This window comes from Caretta caretta, chromosome 4 (assembly GCF_965140235.1).
Source record: "Caretta caretta isolate rCarCar2 chromosome 4, rCarCar1.hap1, whole genome shotgun sequence".
Classification (NCBI taxonomy): domain Eukaryota; kingdom Metazoa; phylum Chordata; order Testudines; family Cheloniidae; genus Caretta; species Caretta caretta.
The window spans coordinates 140117058-140144250 of NC_134209.1; the positions used below are offsets into that span (position 1 = coordinate 140117058).

The following is a 27193-nucleotide window of genomic DNA, read 5'->3' on the forward strand; positions in this document are numbered from 1 at the left end:
GCAGAAGCTTGTTCAGAAGGCTGCAACATGATTTACTTCAGTGATTAATGCTCATAAGGGATAAACTTCACCCCTGTGCAAAAGGCCAGTCCCAGGCCTACATACCATGTAGGTCCCTATTTTGAAGGCTTAAAGGGGATTTATGCAGGGTGTAGCCGTTGTGCTGGCTCACGGTGAACAGGGCTGAATTTCACCCAAACAGTGTGACACACCAAATCTTAACTTATTTTCTTAGCTTCTGTTTACCCAGCACTCATATTTGAAAGCAGAACGTATAGAGTCAGTGGCCTCAAACAGCAGGTTCTCCTCGAGAATCTTCTCTCCTCTTACAATGGATGAATGTGACAAGGTGGGTGAAGTAATATCTGTCATTGGACCAACTGCTGTTGGTGAGAGAAACAAGCTTTCGAGCTTACCCAGAGCTCTTCTTCAGGTCTGGGAGACGTACTCCGAGTGTCACAGCTAAACACAAGGTGGAGCAGATTGTTTGGAGTGAGTAGTTAACACATATTTCAAGGGACCATTCAAGGTGAAGTGGCCCATGAACTGTGACATTAAGTACATTTCCCAGACCTGAAGAGGAGCTCTGTGTTAGCTCCAAAGCTGGGCTCTCTCACCAACAGAAGTTGGTCCAATAAAAGATATTCCCTCACCCACCTTGTCCCTCTCATATCCTGGGGCCGACACAGCTCCAACAGCACTGCATACAACAATGGAGCGATGTGTGCATTCAAAGTTGTTGGGTATTCTCTTGTACCCTCCAGTGTCCTGTAGATTTGCCTTGCTCGTTTTAGCATCTGCACTGGTGAGATGTCACTGACTGTTGGGATGGAGATGCCTGGCGTCCTGAAATTCACAGAACAGTTCTGAATTCCCTGGGGCTGTCCCTTATTCTGCAGTTGGAGTCCTTCCTTTATTTCGGGAGTGCTGGGGCTGTGGTGCAGTGACATGACGTGATGTCACTGCGTAGGGAGGCTCTTTCCTGATTGCAGGAGGAGAAGATCATGATTTTGTGGTGGCACTCCTTCGCATGCTTGTTTTGTTCCACCAATCAATGGGAAAGGCACTGAAACATTCTACGGTCTCATGTTTGAGTAAGATGGGCTCCCCCAAAACCTGCCCTTGTTGGGGTTGCCTTAATCCGAATGCGGAATCTGAACTGACATCTGGAGTTACACTCTATGTGGAATCATCCTGGGCCCATTTTACAGGGCACAATGGCATTTTCCTTTTGAGAAGTTCTTATCTGTGAAGCACCCTCACCAGAGGATCTTGGAGAAGCTGGAACATATTAGTGTTAATGAATCACCATGATGCATGGGCAGTCAGTAAGAGCCAGATTGTCCCTGGTCCTTAATGGGGGTGCAGAAGGGTGTGTGGGAATGAGGAGACTTGCCACCCCTTGAATTCTATGAGCAGGGATCAGGGACAAGTGCAATCTCTGCCCTTTGGGGAGCATAGAACCTGCTCACTCTGTGCATCTAAATGTACGATCTAGCCCTAATTTATCCTCTTCCCTGCTATGTCACTTGGATAACTGTGCTGTTACGGTCTCGTGCACTACTTGATATTCAGTGAAACTTGGTGATTCCAGGACTTCACGTGCTGGGAGCATCACTGCTGTCATCAGTAGGGATCTTCTCAAGCCCCACCATTTGCATCTGGATTTGGAGCATGGACCGTCTTTTTTGTCTGTTTGTACAGTACCTAGCACCATGGGGTCCTGGTCCATATCTGGGGCTCCTGGGTGCTACCACAACACAATATAATAAATAATAATAGGTTCTGATTTATATCTGCCCCCTAATTCAGGAGGGTCAGCTCTGCGCCCAGTCCAAGTCATGAGCTTGATTGTAACCTCCCTTACACCAGTTTGACTCCAATGCAACTACAGTAACTGCAGCAGAGTCACTCCTCATTTGCACTGATGCAAGTCAGACCTGAATCAGGGCCTATATATGTAAAGTTTCCCTTTTAAGGCTTGCATATGTATAGTCATTAACTACTATTAAGTGGTTACTGTTATTAATCACTATAATTAAATGTACAAGTGTTAGTAATCAAATTATTTTCCTTCTGGATGTCAGTTGGGAGACAGCATGATCTAAAAGATGCTGTATGGATAAAGATGACTTGTACATGTCCTCTCTTTGCATTGGAACACCTCATTTCCTACCCCAAACCATGCTCTGTGGACCCCATCACTAGGATCTGAGCACCTCACACTATTTAACCTATTTCTCCTCAAAACACCTCTCTGAGGTAGGAAAGTGCTACTGTCCCCATTTTGTAGGGAGGGAAATGACACACACAGAGATGAAGTAACTTGCCCAAGGTCATAAGGGAAGTCTGTGGCAAAGCAAGGAATTGCACTGGGGTCTCCCAAGTGTTAGATTATTGGGCTAGCCACTGGACTCTCCTTTCTCTCTGGTTTGGAGCACAGGGCCCAACAGGCATTCCTCACTCATTTTCATTCACATGCAAAAACAGCTCTTGAGATAAAATTTAGCCCTTGGATTTAATGTAATTGCCAGACTTTTAGGGCTGGGTTGTACAACCCTTCCTTTGGTGAACCCTTACCCACTCAAATAGTCCCATAGATGGGAGTAAGAGTTGCACAATTTCTCCCTCAAGCTTCCTGTGACCTCTGTCTCCACAGCTCTGTCTTGCACTTTGCTCTACTGAACACAATCGGATGCAGTGGTGCCTTGGAACCCATTGTGAAACTCATTTCTGCATTGAGAGTCTACAGTGAGAAGCTGAGATGAAAGGACTAGAATCCTCTTTCAAATTCTGCCAGCTTGTCTTTTTCCACACAGTGATCTTTGGCCTGATTAAGTATTGCCCTCCAAAATACAGAATAACTGTGGAGGAAGTGGGAAAAAATCACCCACGTGGAAATGTTATCTCTGAGCCCATGTCAGATGATAGTCATTCTTTAACACACACTGTATCTGGAAGAGGGGATGTATATTTGTCATGCCAAAAGGGCAATTTTGTGCACTTTGATTTGTTTGCAGATTTATTAATATATCCATTGTGACAAAGTTCCTCCTCTGCCTTGGCGGGTCCTGCACTTATTGGCGGATATGCTTGCCTCAGAGATACACGGCAGCCCTCAGTTTGGCCATTTTTGCTAGTGGCTAAACCTGCCATTCACTTAGCTAACCTCATCCCTGGCCAGCATGGGGAAAAGGAAGGAGAACAATCCCCACAGTCTCTGCTGGTCCACCTAGTGGGTTGGGGGACAGGCCAGGGACCTTCCCCTCTGGTGGGACCCACAGTCCAGGTCAACTCCTCCTGTATCCAATAGGGAGTTGGGGGGATGGGGGGAACCCAGGCCTGCCCTCTACTCCGGGTTCCAGCCCAGGGCCCTGTGGATCACAGCTGTCCACAGTGTTTCGTGTAACACCTGTGTGACAGCTACAACTCCCTGGGCTACTTCCCCATGGCCTCCACCCAACAGCTTCTGTATCCTCACCACAGGACCTTCCTCCTGATGCCAGATAGCATTTGTACTTCTCAGTCCTCCAGCAGCACACCCTCTCCCTCTCAGCTCCTTGCGCGCTCCGCACTGACTGAAGTGAGGTCCTTTTTAAACCAGGTGCCCTGATTAGCCTGCCTTAATTGATTCTAGCAGCTTCTTAATTGGCTCCAGGTGTCCTAATTAGCTTGTCTGCCTTAATTGGTTCCAGCAAGTTCCTGATTGTTCTGGATCTGCCCCTGTTACCTTACCCAGGGAAAGGGGACCTGCTTAACCTGGGGCTAATATATCTGCCTTCGATCACTCTCCTGTAGCCATCTGGCCTGACCCTGTCACACCATATAAATATATCAATAAAAAGGCATTAAAAGAAGATTAAAGGTGCACAGTGACATGATCCAGAGGATATATCTACACTGCAATCACAGGATGTGATTGCATCTCATAGAGACATCCCTGAGCTAACTTTAATCCAGATAGTCCAAGTAATTACCTAATGTCCTGGGCAGGCATTGTACACACAATGTTTCCCTATAGACGTAGATACAAATGCACAGAACCTTCCAGTGCTGTCTATTTCTCAGACAGAACCAGAGGAAATACCATACTGGATTAGACCAGTGAATCATCTATTTATTTATGTACTGTTTAGATTTGTTTGATTTTAGTTTGGGGGTTTAACATCTAGCTAGCTAGTACTTACCTGAGGGGAAGGCTGGGGTTTGTAGTCCCTGTGCTGAGGCATACCTGTCAAATTTCTTTATGATGTGTGAACTGTAGAAGAACTTAAAATATGTTTCTGACATGGATGGATATTCTGACATATCCATCAAGTGGATTTCTAATGACACTTGAGTTGAATATGTTATGTTGATGGATGACTGCACAGAAAATTAGTATTTAACCTACAAGATCTTAGAATCATAGAATATCAGGGTTGGAAGGGACCTCAGGAGGTAATCTAGTCCAACCCCCTGCTCAAAGCAGGACCAATCCCCAACTAAATTATCCCAGCCAGGGCTTGGTCAAGCCTGACCTTAAAATCCCCAAAGGAAGGAGATTTACCGCCTCCCTAGGTAACCCATTCCAGTGCTTCACCACCCTCCTAGTGAAAATTTTTTTCCTAATACCCAACCTAAACCTCCCCCACTGCAACTTGAGACCATTACTCCTTGTTCTGTCTGTGGCCTTGTGTTTAACTCTGCTCCTGATGGATGAGTTATTAGTTGTTTTACTCTACAAAGGGGAAAACATTGCAAGCTTTTTAGGCCAGGGACCTTGTCATCTTCTGTGTTAAGAATGGGCCCAATTTTCTCAGATCTGCAGTTTCTGCTGGAATCGCGGTAGGTGCTCATCGTCATTGAAAATCAGGCCCCTCTGATTTTACACGTCTACAGAAACTTTAACTGAAGGTTTTAAACAACACCAAGTTAGATCTCACAACAGGAAAGGGTATTGGATTTGGTGGGATTGCTTTCTCCCACCCATGAAATGCAGCCACCTCTGGGGAGGGGAGGGAATAAAGCAGCTCTGCACCTCCCAGCAACACTACACCAGCAATTAGGACAGGAGGTGGAGAATATCTTTTCCCAGTCAAAACCGATGAGGGAGCTGAGGTAGGGAAAATGTAGTTACCTGAGTTTAGCCAGAATAACGGAGGTGACACCCCTTATTTTAGAAAAAGTGCCGTGGGAACTTGAATACCACAGGAGGTCAGGACCTGGATTTATGTCTTAGCTACAAGAAAGAGGAACAGGACAACAAAGGCTGGGTTAAAGCAAAGTCACAAGTGTATGTAAAGCCACTGCGGAGTGGTCTCCTGCATTCTCAGTTCTTGTGGTCTCCAGACTCTACTGGAGTGAGGAATCGAAGCAGGGGAAAAGTCAGTGTCTGAATTATCCCACCTAGGGGAGTTGGTAACGCTGGTTATGCCTAGACGGACACCGCTGTTGGGATCCTGCTTGCCTATCCATCAGCTCCTTCCAGCCCTGTCCATACTCAAAAATGGCTCTGATCCAAGGCTAAGTGTTACAAGTAAGGGTTTCTAGCACCCATTGGACTTGCATTACTAGCCTGGCTCTGTAAATCAGTTCAGTGTGTCCACACTCAGCACTCTGTGGCCTGGGCTTAGTGGTTCCTACCCCATAGTTGAGGGGGCGGGCCTTCAGTTTTGTGTGGGCCTGGACCCGACTGTCCTAATATCTGCAAATAGTACACAGCACTCCTATGCTGTAGCGGGTTTCCCATTCCACAGTTCCCAGCACGGCTCCCCAACAAGGGGTTGTGGGAGAACCTGCAAATCACTGTAGGAGCAGAAGCGTATTCTGAGAAATAGGGTGAACATCCTACAACCTCCCTCCAGCCCCCACTGGATGCACTAGGGCAGCTGTAGATGACTGCAGGGCATTATGGACAGGTACAAGGCATTTCATTTACTGCACGTAATGACCTGGGAAGGGGCCCACAAAGTTCAGGCAGGTTCCTGCAGGGTGAGGCAAGAGTAGTGAGGGATTGTGCCAGAAAATGGCCACAGTGCAGCTGTGACACCTTCCCAGCCTCTCTAACTTGGGAATGGTTTGACCAGAACCAGTTTGGGTGGAGGCGCTCATAAGACCAGCTCGGAGATGGTGCAGTCATTATCTGGCAACAGGTGCTTGTGTGTGCAAACATCAGCCTGCCCATGTTAGCACACAGGATGTCCCTTTCTCTAGCAGGGGGTGCAGGAGCCTTCCATGTCATGCTCAGAAGTGAGATTAAAGCTAACTAGACCCGCATATTCCAACCCAGGCAGAGAACAAGGAGTTCTGATTGTTCTCTTCAAACTAACTAGCTCCTGAGGAGGGAAATCCCAGTCATAAGGCATGGTGAAGAGTTACACCATGGGCCAGCTCTGCAGATGGCATACACTGGTGTTGTTCCACTGACTTCAGTAGAGTCTTGTTGACGAACTACACCAGCTGGGGATCTGGCCTATGGTATCCGAGCACAGAGTCAAAGCACGTTTGGAGAGTGTGGCTGCCGGCGGTGGTGGACTTGGGGCTCATCGAAAGCACGGCTTCGAGCCTGATTCTGAGGGGTAAGCACTCGCAGCTCCCACTGAAGGCAACTCATTGCCACCTGTAAAGTTCAGGCTGCTAGTGATCAAGCCCTCATAATCCATTCCTGTGCTCTTCTTCTCCACTCACCTTCCTCTCAGGGAGCTCTGAAAGGCCTGGGAATTTGGAGGCCGGCCTGAGAAATCTCTGAGAAGCCCGAGTGTGTGGTTGAAAGCTGGTACAGTGTGGCCTAGTGGCTAGGAACCTAGACTAAGAGGAAAGCTTAGTTTTATTGCAGGTGCTGCTGTGTGACTGCCCTGTGCCTCAGTTTCCCTAGCTGTAAAAATGAGGTTAATGATACTTACCTCCTTTCTAAAATGCTATGTAAGAACTCAGCAGGATCATTAAATGTGTATGCAGGCACCCATGTTCTGTAAGTGCTGTACACCCCCAGTGCGCTCTGTAAATGATACAAAAGACAGAACAATCATTGGTAGGGTCAGCACAATACAGAGAACTTGAAGGTATAAGAGAATTAAAAGGGAAGGGGGAGAAATCTGGGCAGAATCATGCCCTGCTCCCCAAAATTTTATCATTTACAGGGTGGCGAATAAACCACCTCTGCCCAAGGAAACGCCCTGCATAATTCTCACAGGGGGACAAAAGGATTAGAGGGACAATGTACAATGAACAGCTGGCCGGACCCCTGCACTTGCATTTCATTGTTTGCAATTTGTAAAATAGGTACAGGATAGCAAAATGCTAGAGCCTCATGGCACTATGTGTGGAAGTAGAGGTTGCTGTCACCTACTCTTTAATAAGAACAGTACATGTTGCTCTGGTAGAATAAAGCATATGGAGTCCTGCTGGGTTTGGTTCTTGTGGGTTACATTATTTGATCCCTGCAGCATCTTTTCTTTGGGGTTGACACACTTTTGGTTTGCTTGGCGTTTATGGTTCAACTCACCCTAAATCTCCAAGGGGAAAGTCCCCAGGCATTAGCCCTCCCCACCCTTGCTCCTTCCTTCCTAACTTTGCCTTTAGATGATTCTGGAGGATGGAGGGACCGAACAAATCAAATCCATCTTAATGAAAGCCAATGCAGTATTTAAAATGCTATGGATGCCTAACAGCGACTAGATGCTACTGCGACTGGTGCTCTGTACATACAGAAGATTGTAATCAGCAAGCACTGCAATCGATTTAACTCCTGTGTACTCTTAATGGCAAGCACCAGGTACTTGGCACCAGAATAGAAATGCAAACTCAGCCTGAAATCAGGGTTGCCGGGTGTCCGGTTTTCGACGACCCTGGTGGCTCTGGGCTGCACCACTGACCGGGCCGTTAAAAGTCCAGTCAGTGGCGCTGCAGGTCTAAGGCAGGCTAGTCCCTATCTGTCCTGGCACCTTGCTGCACCCCAAAAGCAGCCAGCAGGTCTGGCTCTTAGGTGGGGGGGGGGGGGCATGGGGCTCTGTGTGCTATCCCCACCCCAAGCACTGGTTCTGCACTCCCATTGGCCGGGATCCTGCCTTACCCCCACTGCACCGCTGACTGGGAGCCACCCGAAGTAAGCCCATGCCCATGCCCCAAACCCCTGCCCCAGCCCTGAGTTCTCCCACCAAACCCCTCATCCCCGGGCCTACCCCAAAGCCTGCACCCCCAGATGGAGCCCTCACCCCCCCCCACTCCAACCTCCTGCCCCAGCCCAGAACCCCCTCCTGCAGCCCAAACCCCTCATTTCTGGCCCCACCTCGGAGCCTGCACCCCAGTTAAAGCCCTAACCGCCTCCCGTATCCCAACCCCCTATCCCAGCCCAGTGAAAGTGAGTGAGGGTGGGGGAGAGTGAGCCACCGAGGGAGGGGGAATGTTATGAGCAGGGGGCGGGGCCTCGGAGAAGGAGCAGGGCTAGGGTGTTGGTTTTGTGCAATTAGAAACTTGGCAACCCTACCTGAAATACTGGGACACTAGCCAACATTGTGGAATCCATCACTGGAGATTTTTAAGAGCAGGTTAGACAAACACCTGTCAGGAACGGTCTAGATAATACTTAGTCCTGCCATGAGAGCAGGGGACTGGACTAGATGACCTCTCGAGGTGCCTTCCAGTCCTATGATTCTACGATTCTAATATCTTGCTGTTAAGTGTTCAAGCTTGTAATTTACTAACGAGGTTGGTAGGGAGCCTGGTAATACACCTGGAGAACTGAGCACTTCCCCCCCGACCTCAACCCATGTGCCCACACTTTTTTTTGTAATCAAGAAAAACACCTAACAACCTAGGAAATTAAGTGCACAAATACATTAATCCAACATGAAGGGTTAAGCACTAAACGGTCAGGAAAGGCAAAAGTTATGACTGGGTGCACAAACCACTTCCTTTTGTGCACAGGCTTTATGATACACCCTTTAAAGACATGAACACTGATTATATGAATTACTTGGGGAGTATGTGAGGCTGTAGCGAATGGTGAATTATTCACAGTTATCAGAGAAACCGTATGTAATCACATAGTCAGAGACCTCCGTCATCATGTAAAGGCGCAAGGACAGTCACAGAGGAGCTCCTGGAACAGCCCTTGCTTCTGCAGTTCCTCGCTTTTGCATGCTGAATTGTGCAACTTTAGGCCTGGTCTGCACACAGTGTTTGTACTGATTTAGCTACTTCGGTTAGGGGGGCTGCTTTTATACTAGTGAAAACAGTACAACACCTGCTGTGAATGCAGGGACACCAGTGTAAAGGTGTTTAGACCAGGATAACTTTATTTCCCAAAATTTAGGGGAGTAAGTTATACAGGTATAACCATCCCCACACTAGGAGGTTCTGCTTTAACTATAGCGGTGTCTATAGTTAAAGCAGCAACACAGCTGTGTGTTGACCAGCCCGTAGTGTTGCACTGTCACAGGTTTTGCATTCAATAGCCTGTGGTCTGTTGTCAGTACGGCTGCAGGGGGATAAGCACCCGGCCTATGTTGCTGCCAACCAACTCTCACTGGCAGAAGCGTTACACACGAGTCGAATTTGGCTGATCATTTGCACAGTCGCTCAGGCTTGCCTTCCCTTCAGCGTTTGATCCAGGTGTAGCTCAAGCGTTACCCCTCACCTGACTCTGGTGTGCACACAAAAGTTCGGTGGTGCTTTAAACTCAAGCTAGCTGGCCTGTGAGGGGGTACGAGCTGGAATTCAAGTGGGGCTGTTCCAGCTAAGAATGCAGTGGGGATGCAGCGCCTCTGTGCTGCTAATGCAAACACTCTGCTGCGAATCGGATCAGTCTGTGCAGCTCGGAGTGTTGTTTTGCCGTGTGAGTGCTTTCACTGGAGCTGGCTAACTCAGGGAGAATTAACTCAAGTGGAGATAACTTGAGCTAACGCTGCAGTGAAGACGAGCCCTTAGTTACACTGGAGCATATTGATATCCAGCTGGATGAAAGGTCCCATACAAACGCAGTATCGATATTCCCACTTGGTGCGCTCAGGTTTTTGCCAGCCATTGCTGGGCGGCCCATTCGTCGCTTCTTGATGTTTGCTTGTTGTGTCTGCTAAAGGAGCTGCGTAGACTTGAAAATGCCCACATGCATATCTAAGCCGGACAGTTTAGCTGTTCTTTTAAGTGATGGTCAAAAGCATCTAGAGTTTGCGAACTGTGCCTCTTTTTGGTGCATTATAAATCTAAATAAAACTAATTCAAAGCTGAGCTTGACATCCGTCTCCAAACAATGGTTCAGGAATAATGAAATGAGACACACGTTTTTAACATCAAGGGCAATTAATCATTGGAAGGGTTACCAAGGGATGTAGTAAATTCTCTACATCTTGGGAGTCTTTCAATCAGGATTTGATGTCTTTCTAAAAGAGAAGCTCTCATTCAACCACAAATTGTTGGGCACCATGCAGGAATTCCTGGGTGAAATTCTCTCTCTGTGTTATGCAAGGCTAGCTGATCAAAGTGGGCTCCTCTGGCCTTAAGATCTATGACAGCTAGGAAACCATTTCTACCACAATGTACCGGGGAAAGACGAGACAACCCGTTAGAGCAGAACTTTCTTGCAGTTCTAATTATTCTGTGACATCACAGAACTAATGACCAAGGCAGCTAGATGAACCCTGATGCTCTTTTAGGCTCTAATCCTGCAAACTTTTGTGCATGTGCTGGACTTTACTCATGTGCATAAATGAAGTACTTGCATAGGTGTTTGCAGGACTGAGGCTTTAGACTCAATTGCAGTTGTTATCAGCATTGCTCTGTACCTTTGGATCTGATTTTTCTGGGTCGAAGTCCCGTTAGGTGCCATAGCAGTGCTTGGGCTGATATATGGTGACACTGATCAGCCATGTGCTGCTCACAGCAATGTGGCATTATCCTGATTCTTGATCCTATAGAAAAGAATGAGTATTTTTCTCAAAAACATAAAATTAGAGGTGGAAACTATCTGTTAAGACCAATCAGGGAAGCACAGAGTCACAGACAGAGGACATATAACATGCTAAACTGATTTAAAATTTTGTATTAAAGCTAATGCTAAAATTATATAACACACAGGTTAAGGAAAGCATGTCTGTACATCTGGGTATAGTGCTTATATTATCCAAAAGTACAAAGTTTGGCTTAAAAGTCATAGAACACTTATTGTACATAATCTGCAATATTCCAAATTAAGGTTAATAAATTTAACAATACAATTTAGATATTAGCATACAAATATCCGGGTACATCACTCATGAAAAGTTATACAGAGAGTTGGTTGTGGAAAGCAAATATAGCAATGAGTGAAGATTGTCTCTTGGTAATTGAGAATTTAGGATAGGTTGTCTGCTAGAAAATACAGTCCATCAGGAAAGTATTCCAGTTACTTTCCCGATTCAGCTTCTCATCAGCTCTCCAGCTCATCTCCGATGGTATTGCTGATGTCCGGTGATGTGTTCTAGGTAGATATCCCTTCACTACCTGATAGCATCCGACACATGATTGGCCGCATCAGCCGAGTGTAACGCTGACCAATTCTGCATTCCTGCAACACTCGCTTGTTGCTGGGGTCCTATTTGCTCAGGGCTCCAATGATCAGAGCATGAGTTTCAACCTGGTAACCCCTAGCTCTTAAAGTGTCAGCCAGAGGAGTGTATTTCTCCACCTTTTGAGCTTGAGCTTTGGAGAAAGCCAAGGTCCTGTTCTCAAAGGGCACTGTGACGTCTACCGTGACGATCTTCTTTTGGTTCTCATTGGTGATGACAATGTCTGGTCGCAATTGGCTGTCTGTTTCAGGGAGGGGGGAGTTCACAGCCACCTAAACTGAATCTTAGCCTAAAAGGTCAACTATACGTAAAATGGTTTCTACAGTCAACTCTATGAACTCTTGCAAATAGACTGTATGAGACTCTCAGGTGAAATCTTGGTTGATCCAGAGCTGTCTATGTACCAAGGATGTCCCTGTCTCAGTTATTCCTGTATGACAGCTGAACATAATCTAAATAAACAGTGTGTGTAGCACAACTCATTTCCTTATGCAGAGTTTATGATCTACCTGTTCAAGACATATGGATTCCCTTAGTTACAAATATATTATTGTTCAGAGTACTTGACCAAACATAGACAAGAACCCTGCCCCTAAGTACTGATCATCTAGTGATGCCTGAGGTAACAGCTAAGGTATAAGGACTTCTGATAGCAGTGGCCAAGTAAGTCCCACACTATTTGCACCAGGCACATTCATAACTCACTGGGAGATGTGATTATACACAGTTATTTATCTATGGAGATTTTTATGCCATGCACCTTGCTGTAGTATCTGAGCACTTTACATGGAGATTGTGGAATAATTTCCTCTCTACTTTCCCTGGGGTAATCGTAACAATTTGCAAGTCAATAATTATTTCTCTGTGTCTCTCTCTGGTCCCTGTGCATGCATACATACACACAGAGCAAACGTCCTGGAAGACTTGGGAGTGCATTTTTCCAAATATCCAGTGTGAAGCTCACTTTGAAGCATCCATTCTGTACTCACCTTCTCCCCAAAATAAAGCCATGTAAAAACAAACTTATTTAAACTGATGCAAGAAAAAGAAGATAGAATAGAGAGGAAGGATTGTCTTGTGGTTAAGGCTCTAGGAAAGCTGGGTTTTAGCCCTGCCGCTGCCACTAGCTTGTTGTCAGACTTTGGGCAAGTCACATCACCGCTCTGTGCCTCGGTTTCCCCATCTGTACAATGTCGATTTTAATTGCTTACCTACCTCCCGGGGGAATGTGTAGCTTTATTCATTATTGTCTGCAACGAGTCCAGAGATCTACGGACGGATCGAAGTGCAAAGGTTCCTTATGCAGATTTTTGACTTACAACTGGAGTCCTGTTCACAGCGGAACCTGCCGTCCCCGTGTGAGTTGGCGCGGGGAGCGTTTTCAGGGAGCACACGCAGGCAAAGCCTGGCTTGCTGCCTGGACGGCGGGTTGGTACTGGCTGGTAAATAAAGCAAAGCTCCCGTGGCTGGCTGGGGGCGCCTGGTATTTGCTCTGTTCCGGAGTCTAGCCGGCTTGTGCATTAGGTGGCTGACGCCTTGCTAATCAGTAGGTAAAGCCCAGCCGCTTTGGGCAGGGCCAGGGCGGCTCTCTGGGGCTGCTCGGAGGTGAGCGGGCATTGCTTTCTGCTGCCGGGGCGTCCTTGCAGCCCGCTGGCTGGGGCTGGGGCTGGGGCTGGGGCTGGGCTCGCCTCGCCTTCCCCGCTCACACTCCGCGGGATGGGCTGGATCAGCTGCCAGCTTCCAAAGCTCCAGGGGGCTGAAGCCGGTAACTGACCAGGGGGGTATTTGCCTGGGCCCCTGCACCCCACAGCCCGCCTCCTGCTGGGGCCAGCGGCTCTCAGGGCTTGGGTGTCTGCAGGGCGCCCTGTTGCCGGGTGGTGACTGGCTCTGATTTCCGCGGCTGGGGCCGGCAGCCGCTTTGGATTGTGCGGGGCTCCTGCTCCTGGCTCGGAGAGGCTGCAAAACGCCGCCCCCCCCCCCCCCCCCAGCTGCAGATAAACATGGCACGGGCGAGCGCGCCCCCTGCTGGCGTAACAGCGCTGGGCTGCGCTTTCATGGTTCGGTTCCCCGGCCAGGCTCATTCTGGGGCCCTCCAGCGTGTTGTATTCTCCAGCTGTTTGAAGTGTTTTTTTCAGATCAGATTGAAGGAGATTTTGAAATAAAACGTAATTTTGAATTAAAAAATCGAATGCCAGTATTCCCCCCCCCCCCCGACTGAACCAATCTGGTGAATTTAACACAGTTTTGGAAGTGTTCTGGTCGACCCAAATCTGTATTTTTTGGGGGGAGAGGCTGTTTAACTGAAAAATCTCACCCCGCTCTGCCTGAGAGCTTTCCGGGTGGTGCGGGGACGCCTCCTCCTTCCAAGGCTGCATGCCTGAATCGGAAAGCCATCGGTTTGCCTACGCTGTATGCTGATTTATTATTTGTATTGAAGTGGCGTGCCTAGAGGCCCCAGTCATGAACCCATTGTGTTAGGCTCTGTACAGACGCGGAACAAAAAGATGGTCCCTGCACCAAATTGCTTCCAGTCTAATAGTGTGTGTGCAATGTTGTCCTCCCCAACACTGAAATATCATGATCCAGGCCTCTTGAAAAATCATGAGCTTTTAAAAAATAATGAGTTTAGGCTCTTTTTATCTGCTGTGTTTTTAAAGTCTTTAGTGTTCACATTTTCCAGCGTTACTCCACAAACATGAGGGCTAAAAACTTTGAGCGTGCAATAAAAGCTGAGATTCCGAGGCATTTGTACATTCTAGGGGATGTAAAATATCATTTAAAAAGTTAACCGTTTAAACAATTAAAATTATATTGTTTAAATGGTTAACCAATTAAAGGGAGAGGGGCTGGGGCTGCTCTGGCCAGCCCAGGGCTGGGGCTGGGGTTGCTCCCGCCGGCACGGCTGGGGTTGGAGTTCAGTTCAGCCAGCGAGACTGGGGCTGCTCTGGCTGGTGCACCTGGGGCTGGGGTTGGCCGGTTGGCATGGAGCTGCTGGAGACGGCGGGCCTAATGCTTACCGGCTAATATTTTACATCCCTAATACATTCCAAGGCCAGAAGGGACCATTGTGATGATCTAGTCTGACCTCCTGCATAGCTCATGTCAGGGAACTTGCCCAAAATAATTCCTACAGCAGATCTTTTAGAAAAGCTATTGAATTCTCTTCCTATTGCATTCAGTGGGAATCTGGCCATTGACTTCAGACAGTGGGCCTAGGCCTTGTGCTAGGATCATTTTTAGAAGGAGCTGTGTGTCAGTGTCTGGGAGTGCTAATGTGGTCCCCTGGGATGCTGTAAGCAGGGTCTCTCTGATCCAGTTGGTTTCCACGGCTTGTGAACTTTACTTACTGGGCAGTCCCCTTGCCGGGTCTCTGGTGTGGTGTCATCTTCTGTTTTGGCTGTGCTAAAGTTATATAGGCCTAAATTCTCAGGATAAAGTTAGCGGCCTAATTCTCAAAATGCTGACACACACACCCCCCCCCCCCCACAGCTCCCTCTGGCTTCAGTAGGAGCTGGAGTGGTGCTCTGTGGACAGGAGTAATACCAAGAGAAGTGTTTCCATAGTGAAATAAGTTCTCTCCTTCCCCAAATAAATCTCCCAGTCCCCATGGAACGTGCAGAGTCCCACTAATGACCTCAGAGAGTCCTGGCCTGAGAATACCCCATTGCACTTCCAGATAACTAGTTGCCTTGGTGAATCAGTCTTGAAGCCAATCTTGTTCCCAGTTTCCATGACACTGATCAGTAAAGGGCACAACAGCAGCATCCACAAAATACCTGTCTGTCTGTCTCCCTGTCATGTGATACCCCAGACTTCTCCCCCAGGGCACCCTGGTGTAACTGTCACATCTCTTGCAGTGACGCCGGAAACATGAGGTACGTCAGCACTCGAGGAGAAGCCAGGAGCGTTGACTTTGAAGGAGCCCTCTTTTCTGGCTATGCACCGGATGGTGGCCTTTTCATGCCCCAGGAAATCCCTACCCTGGACTATAACACTCTGCGAACATGGAGTGCCTTCTCCTATCCAGAGCTGGTGAAAGAGCTGAGTTCACTCTTCATCTCGTCTGAACTAATCCCACGGAAAGAGCTGAATGGTAAACACAAACCAGACAGCAATTCAAGCAGTGTGCTGTAGGGTTCACTCTATTTGTATCAAAGCTTTTAGATGACTATTATTTTATCCTGTATTAACCCATCAGCCTAATAACCCTGATCCTCACTGGACCTCTGAAGGCCCTTAGTGGCCAGAATCTCCATGGTTATTATAATGTTAGCTTGTTCTTTCTCTCCTCCAATTGTTTCATCCACTGGATGTGTCTTGTTGTTAAACTAGATTGTTGGAGATCTGCTTCTCTTCTGAAGACTAGCAGAAGATTCTCTTTAAATGAACACAGGGCCAAATTCTGTCTATGTCTATAAATGTCATTCTCGTAGAGGGCTAATGCAGTTTCCAAGGTTGCTGTACGAAGGCAGATCTCTGCTGCAAGTGGGTGCAAATACAGTGTGTATAACGTTTCAGAATCGTTGCTATTTTGTGCTGGCTGCAGCAGTCCCTGCCCACATGGCTGTTCCATGTAGAACATGGGAGCATATCAGATGAGACCTTTGGTGTATCCCAGGGTGTACATGGGAAAGATAAGCAGGCTCTGTCACCTTTGTGGCTTCTATCATAGAAGACCTGTGAAGCCCTAAGTGGTTTTTGATTGGTGTAGACAGGATTAAGGAGGAAATTTCCTCTCTTCCTGTGTGTGTAGTTTTTCTCTGCCTTTGGGTAGCACCCTGTCAGAATTTGGCCCACACTGTTTTAAGTAACACATATTTGTAAACAGAAGTAAAAGCAAATGTGGCAAATTGATTGCTCCTTCTGCCAGGTGTTCCTGGTTCTATATTTTCCCTTTGCAAAATGGATTACAAAACAAGCATGTAACATGAAGCCAGGTGTAGGTTTTGGTAAAGAAAACTTGTAACAAATCGGTGGCCTCTTGGTGCTTCAGAGCTGTCACTGTGGTGCACTCCATGGATGCCCAAATTTCTCTCCGACAGTGGGAAAAGAGTTTGGATTCTCCTGCTGTAAAAGCAGCATCTCCTTAGCTGTCAGTTGTAAACGGCCTCTGACAGACAGTTGCGCAGTTCTGTTTATACAGTTAGATTTTATTATAGCACCTATCCAAAGCCTCACTGCGTCCATTAGAGAGCAGTGGGGACCATCCACCTGAGCTGGTTCACTGCAACATTGGTTGATTCTTGTTTTAATTGTTCAAATAGTTCTGATTGGGTCAGATCCTCAGTTGGTATAAATCAGCACGGCTCTGTTAAGGTCAGTGGTCCTGTCCAATTTACACTGAGGAGCAGACTCTTAATTTGTAAGAGAATAATGTGTTGGGCTTCTGTCTATCACTTCCTCAGCTCTGCGGTACTGGAGAGTCTTTGGTTTTTCAGTAAAGATTCTCATGAGCTTGGCAAACCATGATCATGCAGGTGATGTGTTGGAGGTTTGTTCCTGGTACCTGTTCTAACAGTCCCCTTCAACTGCTTCCCTCCAGATCTGATTGACAGCGCCTTCCGGAGGTTCCGGCACAACAACGTTGTGCATCTGGCCAGGCTGAAGGATGGGCTGAATGTTTTGGAGCTCTGGCATGGTGTAACTTATGCCTTTAAGGACTTGTCCTTGTCCTGCACAGGGCAGTTTTTACAGTACTTCCTGAAGAAAAGGAAGCAGCACATCACTATTCTAGTCGGTAGGTTACAGCTAAACAGATGGGTGCAAGCAATGTACTTGGAATTTATGCCAGTGAGAGGTTGTGTGTGTGTGTATGTATATATATACACACATAATACCATCCTATTCGTGCTTATGAGTGGAACTGGATTGATAACCCTGGAGGCTTACATCCTAGATATCTCCGGAACAGGGCAGCCAGTATTCCTCACTTGACCTAGAGGGCATCTTTACTGGTTCAGCCTCCCATTCATTCCTTGGTGCCACTGGTGGTAGTGGTTTGTGATGCAGACACTTGCCTACTGGAAGGTGTTCATTTTCCAGTATTAAATGCCACACACACAGCACTAACCAAAAATATCCCGGACTGAGAACTACACCCTTCTTCTGTGTGAAAACACAAATGTGGCTGATCTTTCAGTCTTTAATTAACTCTTAATTAGTAGATATAATTATTTTCTCTTTGATTATTTTCATGTGAAACAGGAACTTCGGGAGACACCGGTAGCGCGGCAATTGAAAGTGTGCGAGGGGAAAACAACATGGACATCTTTGTCCTGTTACCCAAAGGTCTCTGCAGCCAGATACAAGAACTGCAGATGACGACGGTGATCGAAGAGAACGTCCATGTCTTTATTGGTTTGCGTTTTGTTGAATGATCTACTTTATACTATTGCTGGGTTGATGTTAATGTCAATCCCAATGTGAATTGGCCATTAATTCTAGAAAGCCTTGGGGGGGATTGTGTTACGCGCTGCTCCCACTGTGGGTGTACCATGTTGGGCCATCAATCACCATGACTTGTGTGCAGTATTGTTGTAGCCATGTGGGCCCCAGGATATTAAAGAGACAAGGTGAGTGAAGTAATACTTTTTATTGGACCAACTTCAGTTGATGGGAGAGAAAAAAGCTTTTTTGTTTGCACAGAGCTTTTCTTCAGGTCTGAGTAGGTTTCCCAGACCTGAAGGAGAGCTCTGCATAAGCTCGAAAGCTGGTCTCTCTCACCAACAGAAGTTGGTCCAATAAAAGGTATTACCCCACTCTCCACCCCGTCTCTCTGATCAGCATGACTGTTACTTCAGTGTTTGACTTTTCAGCACCCCAGGCCTCTGACTAATGGGAGGCTAGTTGGAGTTGCTTTACTCTCTTGACTTGTTCACCAGCTGACTCAGAACTGCCCAGGATTCCTTCTCTTCTAGTGATAGTTTTAAAGCCATTCCCCTGCAGCTGAATGGGTATTTAGCTGTGCTACACAGACTGTTGGTTTGCACTAAAAGAATGAGAATTTATCCTCCTTTCTGCTCAGTTTTTCCCTCCCTTGTAAGTGGTTTGAGTTGTTCTGATGAGTTTCTTCTTCGAAGGGTCTCTCGTGACAGGGGCCCTACCAAATTCATGGTTGTAAATAACATGTCATGGACTGTGAAATGAGCCCTCCCCCCTGAAATCTAGCTATTGGAGGGGATGGGGGAAGGGAAGGGCTGAGGGTTTTTCCCAGGATCCGGCTGCTAGTCCCAGCCAGGTTGGAGAGGAATGGCATTTACTCTCCCCCTGAACAGCTGCTCTCGGTGGGAGATCAGACCCACGTCCACCTCCAGGGACCTCCTGTGGCTGCAGGAAGCTCTGGGGCTGCTGCCTTCAGAGTCCAGCTCTGAAGGCAGCACAGAAGTGAGGGTGGCAATTCCGTAACCCTCCTACAACAGCTTTGTGACCCTCCCACAAACCCCTTTTGGGTCGGGATCCCCAGGGTTACAACACTGTGAAATTACAGATATAAACATCTGAAAACATGAAATTGACCAATTTTCATATCTGTGAAATTGACCAGAATGGACCCGGAATTTTGTCGGGCCCTACCATGACTCACTTTGGACCAGTCAGCGCTCTGAGTTACTGAACAGAACTGGGAGCCATAAGACATTGGTTCAAGACTGACTGTGCTGCTGGTTCATTTTATGACCTTGGAATAACCTGTAGATGGGCCCAAACCAAAATCCCAGATCCAAACATCCTTAAAAGTTGGGAATTCTGAGTAATTCAGAATTGAAACCCACATCTGGATCCAAATATTGCTGTTGGACCCTCTGTATGTGCGATGGCTGAACCAAAACCCCAGCTCCCACAACTCCAGTTGGATGGCTAGAATAACCCGTCAGTTTTGAATCCTCTTTGGTAGGCGAAAACAACTATTTTATGCCTAATTCACTAATTTCAGCAACACTTCAGTTAATACTCCTGATTGTTCCTTCCTCTTTTCCACAGCTGATGGAAATAGTGATGAAATTGACAAGCCGATCAAAGAATTGTTCGCTGATGCAGATTTTGCCAGACAACACAATCTGATGAGTCTGAACTCAATCAACTGGTCTAGGATTATGGTGCAGATCGCTCACTACTTCTATGCTTACTTTCAATGCACCCCATCCATGGACATGACTCCACTTCCGGCTGTGGAAATTGTTGTGCCAACAGGGGCTGGAGGAAATATCACAGGTTAGGTGGGAAGGGAAAGACATTCTTTGGGTCTAAAAAACCAAACACTGGTTTGTGATAAAGAGGGAGGTTGTATTTTTTTTTCTGAACCACTTATATCATGATTAGTAATATTTAAGTACGAACAGCATCGTTGGTGCCATACAAAACACAGAACAGTGCTATGGTGCCATGTGTAGATAATACGGGGATGAGCATGTTAGAAATACACGTGAACAGAATGAGTCGGAAACTGAAGAGAGAAAATACTGAGGATCTGATTATTTAAATTAGACACGAATACAGAATCATAGACTCATAGGACTGGAAGGGACGTCAAGAGGTCATCTAGTCCAGTCCCCTGCACTCATGGCAGGATGAAGTATTATCTAGAGCGCCTCTGACAGGTGTTTGTCTAACCTGCTCTTAAAAAAATCTCCAAAGATGGAGATTCTACAACCTCCCTAGGCAATTTATTCCAGTGCTTAACCACCCTGACAGTTAGGAAGTTTTTCCTAATGTCCAACCTAAACCTCCCTTGCTGCAATTTAAGCCCTTTGTTTCTTGTGCTATCCTCAGAGGTTAAGAAGAACAATTTTTTTCCCTCCTCCTTGTAACAACCCTTTACATATGTGAAAACTGTTATCACGTCCCCCCTCAGTCTTCTCTTTTCCAGACTTTTCCAAAACAAACCCATTTTTTTTTTTCAATCTTCCCTCATCGGTCATGTTTTCTAGACCTTTAATCATTTTTGTTGCTCTTCTCTGGACTTTCTCCAATTTGTCCACATCTTTCCTGAAATGTGGTGCCCAGAACTGGACACATGACTCCAGTTCAGTCCTAATCAGCATGGAGTAGAGAGGAGGAATTACTTCTCGTGTCTTACTTACAACACTCCTAATACATTCCAGAATGTTGTTTGCTTTTTTTGCCACAGCATTACACTGTTGACTTGTATTTAGCTTATGATCCACTATGATCCCCAGATCCCTTTCTGCAATACTCCTTCCTAGGCAGTCATTTCCCATTTTGTATGTGTGCAACTGATTGTTCCTTCCTAAGTGGAGTATTTTGCATTTGTCCTTATTGAATTTCATCCTATTTACTTCAGACCAGTAGTAGTACAACTAATCTGGCCTGTGTGTACCCATGGCTCATTATACATCCATTTGCACATGAACGTTATCCTATTTGGGAGGGCGGGGGAGGGCAAACATGGTAACAGCTCTCTCCTAACTTTACAATTCTGGCCTTTTTAACTTTAGGGGAATCATATCTACTGGAAAAGCAATACAAGGGGTGATGTAAAAAGTTGCATTCATGGTATTTCAGGAGCATCTGCCTGAAGCTGCATTAGCATGTTGCCAAGAGTTCAAAAGTCACATCCTATTTGAATGAAAAGCATCTTCCAGAGGCCCCTCTCTTCACAACATCTCTTAATAGGATGGTGGGGGCTGCAGAGAGTCCAGGAGCAACCATGCGGTGGTCTCTCTGGCTGTGAGGCTGCTCAAATGGAGCATTGTATACAGGGAGCTGTAGTTTCTTTGCACTATACCCGTATTATGAAACATAATTTTTGACCCTTCCTGATAAATTTGCACAAATGGAGGAGCAATGATTTCATTGGTAAATCTGACTAAACAGATAAATCTGGTAAATCTGTTTTATGAGTGTTTCATCGCAGGGCTGAAGCCCAGGTGTAATTGCTTTCTTTCCCAGCTGGATATATCGCCCAGAAAATGGGACTTCCAATCCGACTCGTCGCTGTGGTGAATAATAACGACATTATCCACAGAGCAATTCAGCATGGAGATTTCTCATTCTCTGGGAGCGTTAAGCCAACTTTAGCTTCTGCAATGGATATTCAGGTACGTGTCTGCTTAAGAAGGAGAGATCACGTATACTATATGGACTGATACAGCTACTAAAATTATTTTGCTGTCCGTATTCTGTTCTACAGTGTTCTGACACCATCCTCATTACTGCAGAGTCTGAGTGCCTTCCAGTAGTGCATGAAGTGATGTGAGTAACGTGCCACGTGTGGTTCATTCTCCCTAGTGGGAGAATTCTGTGTGCAGTGTGGTGTTTTGTTACGGATTTTTTTGTTTGGTTTATGTGTTGTTGCTCTGTGTTTATACTACCAACGGCAGGCTGGAGAAGTGTCCCTGGCATTTGGAGAAGGTGGAGAGGTTTGTGATGGTCTGTAGTTCCAGATAGGTCATTCCACAGTCTCAGACCATCTTGGAGACAGCTCTGTCTCCTGTATAGATGAGCTTTTCCCCTCTGGTAGAAAGTCCCATTGTGCCTGAGAAGTGGCGTTGTCAACCATGTTCTTCATCCGGGAGCGCAATTAAAAAATCCTGGGTCTCTGCCAAGATGTCAGTAATTCTGCGAATCTTCTTCCTGACCTCTAGCCAGGTCACCACTACATCATCCCCCTGTTCTGGGGTAACAACGTCACCCAGACAAGCTGTTCGTATGTTGCCTCAGGCAGTCTTCTCTTCCAATTGCAGGACGTGTGTCACTTTGCCAGTGGCTGGTAGGGGAGCCCCGGCTCACCTACTCCTTAGCTCCAGCCCAGGGACCCTGTGACTAGCAACCTAGATCTGTTCAATCTAGGACTCTGTTGCTGTTTCCCAGGGTTCCTACTCCACCTCTCTATTTCCTTGCCTATCTCTGGTTTACCTCCGGAAGTTCCTGTGCTCTCTATAGCTAATTTACCTTTCTTGGGCTCTTGCTGGAACCCCCAGTCTAGGGTAGGACCCCAGGCTTACTCTCCACCTGTATCTCCTCCTTTCTTTTTCCAGCCCTATTTATTTTGACACAAATATACAAGGCCTGATCCTGCAAGCAGCTGAGCATCTCCAAATCCCATTGAGCACACAAGAGGCGCTGAGCCGTGCGGTACAGTAGTATCTACCGCACTAAGTATCCAACTAGAGATCACCGGTGCTCCAGATTCTGAATTTGATCCTTTGTGGATGGAGGTTCATGTGTGTAGTGTGTGTTTTTATAGGAACCTTACAATATGGAGAGAATCTTGTGGCTGCTTTCGGACTGTGATGGCAGCTTGATTAAAACACTGATGGAACAGTTTTACACGTCGAAAAACCTTACACTCCCAGAAGAAGTGCAGAGAAAGGTCAGTCCCTTCATGTGTGTTTAGTAAATACTTTTCCATCACAATTTTTTTTAAATCAGCTGTTTTCAGAATAAATATTAATATTGCAAGTGCATTGAAGGGATCATGCCACGTCATCTCAAACCTAAAATGAAGGTATCTTAGGTCGGTTGGTGGAAGACAGGTGTTTACAAAACCTATGTGCATAGGTATCTTATCAAATAAGCCTTTATTTTAAAATTACAATTACAGTATTTTGTTGGGATTTAAACATTCCCCTGCAGTCCTAGAAACCCCAGTCCAGTAGCATGTGCATTATTTGTACATAGGACCAAAATGCTCCCCGACAATGTAATTTCACTGTCCAACACCCTGAGCCAGCAAAGCTTTTAATCAAGTCCGTAACTTTAAATATGTGAGTGGTGGTATGGATTTCTGTGGAACTGCATGCATGCTTAACCTTTTAAGCAAGAGCTTTGGTGAATCAGGCACCAGGCTGGAGAAATACAAAAAGGAGAAAAATTAAAGGTGAAAAGTAAACTAATGGTTTCAATGTTTATCTCCATGGGAAAGAAACACTAGCAAAGTCCTTGTTAAATCATAAAAGTTATGTATTAATGCGTCCATCACATACATCAGGGGGTTCTTTAGACAGTTTGAGATCGATATCCTCAAATACCAGCGTCAGTTACATTGTGTCCACCAACAAAGGGCAGTTATTAACTGATAGCTGGACTGACTCTGGTGATGATATTAATGTGATTGACAGAAGTACCCGTCTCTCTTGCATTCAAGATACTAACAAATAAGAAGGTCTTATGTACAAGTGGTAGCATCACAGAATGAACTTTTAATACATTTTTAAAAATGATTTAACATTGATCTGTAAATTCTAGTGTGGTTTTTGTCTATGATTTTTGGGGATTTGTTTCCATTTCCCCTCCCCCCCCTTTCTTGGTTCTCCAGCTTTCTGAAGTGCTGAGCTCATGTTCAGCATCTGACGAAGACATTGTTCAAGCAATGAGACGCTGTTGGGAAGATAATCACTACCTGTTGTGTCCCCACTCAGCTGTGGCTGTTCACTACCATTATCAGCAGTTGGACGGCCATGTCAGCAGGTAAGAAGCTACTAATGGAAGGCCAGATTTCTTTCAGGAAATGGCTAACATGTGCTTTTTATGGCGCCGGGGGGTGGGGGCGGAGAAGCATCCTTAAAGGGCCCTAATTTTTAGTAGGAGATTTTGGCATTCTGCTTTTGCTCAAGTCTTTCCAATTCTTAGAGGAGGCTGTTTGACACTGATGATGCACATGTAGTTGGCAGTAGGATAATTTTGGTTATAATTGTTCAATGAGAGGCAGTATTTAAGGAGAGGTGTAACACACATGTTTGAGGCTGGAGCTCAGCCAGCTGGCCTGGCTGGAATTATGGGCTAGAGTCTGCTGTTGCTTTCACTCAGGCTGGTATCCCACACAGTTTGTAGTGAGGATGCAGGCTAAACCACTCGAGTGCTGATAGTCCTCAAAGCGTCCCCTCAGTCCCTCCCACCCCGCGTGCCCAGATTAACAAAGAAGTTCTCCCACCATTAACTGAGAGAGAATCCTAGAGTGGTTTGGTTTACTTCAGCACAAGGAACCAGGGGAGTTTTAGCAACACACATGTAAGAAGGCAGCACCCATGAGGACAACTACACTCTAAAACCAGGGCCGAGTTACTGTATCCTCATTGATGCTGCTCACTTGTGTGTATGTTGCTAAAACTCAGGGTAGGCTAACCTCATTGGCTGCATGGCATCCAGCTGGTCTGCCTCTGAACTGCGTCCAGGAAACATCTGTACGCACTCGTGCTCCATCCTGTTTATTTCCTCGCCCTCGTGTCCCGCCCTGACACCAACTGGTGGGACGTATTGCCACCTGAAGAGGCAAGGAACTCCAGGACCTCCACTCTATTCCCACGGCCCTCCAGGGATAGAAGCTGGCGGCTCCTTCATGGAGCCATGAGCATGGACATGTACCTGGTGTGGTTCATGAGCTCCCCTGCCCTCTGTTCCTTCTGCGGCAAGAGGGAGATCCTGGCTCACATCAGTATGGGTGCATCAGGTTGCAGCCTCTCTTCCAGCTTCTTCATAACCTCTTACTGAGGTTGTGCCTGCACCTCCTGATCCAATCACACCCCATCTGTGCCCCACAGGGTTGCGGGACCTTCTTGTCAACCTCAATGGCCAGGTCAACCATCCATCACAGTGGGAGGAGGAAGCTGGACAAGGGGGTGATCTGTGACCATGGGGCCTATTTCCAGGGCCTATTTCCGGTCCCTTCTCAGATCAAACCTCCAGGCAGAGTTCCTCTGGGCAGTGTCCATTGACTCCTTACACACCTTTGAGGAGCCATGGGCGCTGTCTGGAGTTCTCTGCTCAGTGTCTCTTTAATTGTCCCCAGAAATCACTAGTAGCCTAGGCTTGGTGGTTCTTCCCCTTTAGCTGAGGGGACGGGCCTTTTATTTGGGTGGGTCTACACCCAACTGACCCCAGAACTGACATCCTCTGTCTGTCTGTCTGTCGCAGCAGACCCAGGTGCTGCTTAGCACCCGCCTCAGCTGCAAAGTTCCTGGATGCCGTGCTCAGAGCAAACCTTGTTCCTGAAGTTCCACCTGAGATCCAAGCTTTAAACACAATGGAGACCAGATCCACAACATTGAGGAGAGAAGATGATTGGGCAAAAACCCTAAGAGACAGAATAGAAGCCATCGCCATGCGCAGACACACATAGTTCGTCTGATCCTGAATAATGCCATGCCTGGGCAGTTCCATATAAAAGACAAGGCTGACTTAATGATGCTTAAGCTTTCTGGTGATTTCCCTCCTAAGAAAGTCCTAATGAACTCAATAGAGGATTATAACGTCTCCACATAGCGTGTAACCTAAGTGATAGAATTCTGTAACAGGAATATAATTCTCAATCAAATTCTATAGAACAGTCTAAAAAAATTATAGAAAGGATCTGTCTGTCAAATTCTATAGGGTTTTTAGAGTAAGTTTGATAGAATCCTATTAAAGTCTCTGGACCCATATTTTATCCCTGTTAACCCTTATGGAAAAATTCTTTTAAATTTATCTTCAAAGTGCCTTACAAACATGAATCATTAACTGACTAAGGCTTTACACAATTATTATAAGCCCATATCTTTTCTTCCCTAGTAAAAAATCTGTAGAGGAATATAATACAAAATTGCTGTAATGATTTTTTTCCCTAAAAAGTTATGTTGTAATTTGAATAAGTACTACAAATGAACTGTTGTCTAAAGTACACTAAGTAAAATCAGTGCTGCATTCTGTCTTCTGTATCCATTTTTTGATATCTTGATAATGCTGAATTTTATCAGTTTCTTTACCTGCCCACCAGAGGGCACTTCTAATTTTTTTCTGTATTTTAAAATAGATCATAAATTGAAAGAGTGAGGAGGAGTTGTCACCTGTATACTGTTCAAGCAGCCTTAGAGGGTCTTTGGAGACTTGGATCTCCATTTAGGTGAACAAAAAATGCCAGATGATGCTTCAACAATACTTCCAGGGACTAATCTTCACAATTCAAGATGTGAATTTTTCCCCTGGCAATTCCATGCCTTATTTGCATGCACAGACATTCAATGCCTGCAGATGGGGTACTTGCACAGTCGGTAATGCAGCTAACTGGCCATTTGCATACACAAATAGTGGAACTGCACGGGCAGTTGGGGGTAATAGGGCCCACGGGCTAGGCAGGCAGTTTGGCACTTGTGAATGTGGGCAACTAACTTTTAAATGCGGAATAAGTCACATCTCTGAAAATAACAGAGGGTAGCCAAATAATAAGACTCTCCGCATGTGGAGGATGAAGCCATTCTGTGTCCAAAGAGGAGAAGCTGTTTCAGTTAAGGGAAGGTAGGTGCTATGGATGTGCTCACAACAAGGTGGCATTATCCACGGTGAGAAAAGATTCCTGGTCCTATAGAAAAGAGTCAGTGTTTTTCTCAGAAAAACTTAGTTTCTGTCTCTAATTTCTATTATTCAATCTGTGAAGACCAATCAGGGAAGCACAGAGTCATAGACAGGCCATATAACATGTTAAATGGATAATCTTAGTCTAAAAGATCAACTATATGTAAAATGGTTTCTACAGTCAACTATATGAACTCTTGTGAATAGACTATATGAGAGTCTCTCCGGTGAAATCTTGGGTGATCCAGGGCTGCCTTTGTAAGTATGAAGGATGTCCCAGTCTCAGTTATTCCTGTATGACAGCTGAACATAAGCTAAATAAATAGAGTGTGTAGCACAACTCATTTCCTTATGCAGAGTTTATGATCTACCTGTTCAAGACATGG

At 46.1% G+C, this 27193-nt stretch overlaps 2 protein-coding genes across 16 annotated transcripts in view; one reads left to right on the top strand and one right to left on the bottom strand.

Annotated features, from left to right (window-relative positions):
• The window catches only part of FABP1 (fatty acid binding protein 1), a 26526-nt gene extending 13676 nt beyond the window's left edge, over positions 1 to 12850 (bottom strand). The window contains exons 1-4 of one of the 6 annotated variants that reach the window (XM_075128127.1): positions 12737 to 12850; positions 10764 to 10889; positions 6885 to 6979; positions 5120 to 5221 (exon numbers count right to left, since the gene is read on the bottom strand). Coding sequence is in view for 1 of the 6 variants with exons in the window: in XM_048849220.2 (XP_048705177.1) it covers positions 12741 to 12769 (29 nt within the window). In the remaining 5 variants the exon portion in view is untranslated. The remainder of the gene's footprint in view (positions 1 to 5119; positions 5222 to 6884; positions 6980 to 10763; positions 10890 to 12736) is intronic. The other 5 variants (XM_048849221.2, XM_048849223.2, XM_048849222.2 and 2 more) reach the window with 5 other exon arrangements.
• Positions 12779 to 26164, top strand: THNSL2 (threonine synthase like 2). Of its 10 annotated transcripts, XR_012668234.1 has the most exons (10): positions 12779 to 12953; positions 15383 to 15618; positions 17068 to 17262; positions 17730 to 17882; positions 19503 to 19733; positions 21432 to 21580; positions 21673 to 21734; positions 22729 to 22854; positions 23903 to 23951; positions 25395 to 25483. XR_012668234.1 is itself a non-coding variant. In XM_075128126.1 (9 exons), exons 1-9 carry the CDS (start codon positions 12826 to 12828, stop codon positions 25412 to 25414), a joined length of 1284 nt encoding a protein of 427 aa, XP_074984227.1. In that variant the 5' UTR covers positions 12789 to 12825; the 3' UTR covers positions 25415 to 25561. The 10 variants fall into 10 exon arrangements, 8 of the variants coding, with proteins under 8 accessions (XP_074984227.1, XP_048705171.2, XP_074984225.1 ...); XR_012668233.1 differs by lacking the exon at positions 25395 to 25483 and having other exon boundaries at positions 12782 to 12953; positions 23800 to 23936; XM_075128126.1 differs by lacking the exon at positions 21673 to 21734 and having other exon boundaries at positions 12789 to 12953; positions 25398 to 25561.
• The last annotated feature ends 1029 nt before the right edge of the window (positions 26165 to 27193 follow it).

Bases quoted from the DNA above. Each gene is read 5' to 3' on its own strand.
- THNSL2 (XM_048849214.2), top strand. From the start codon at position 15,396: ATGAGGTACGTCAGCACTCGAGGAGAAGCCAGGAGCGTTGACTTTGAA. The intron at 15,619-17,067 runs GTAAACACAAAC...GCTTCCCTCCAG, and splicing joins CCCACGGAAAGAGCTGAATG to ATCTGATTGACAGCGCCTTC. The intron at 17,263-17,729 runs GTAGGTTACAGC...CATGTGAAACAG, and splicing joins GCACATCACTATTCTAGTCG to GAACTTCGGGAGACACCGGT.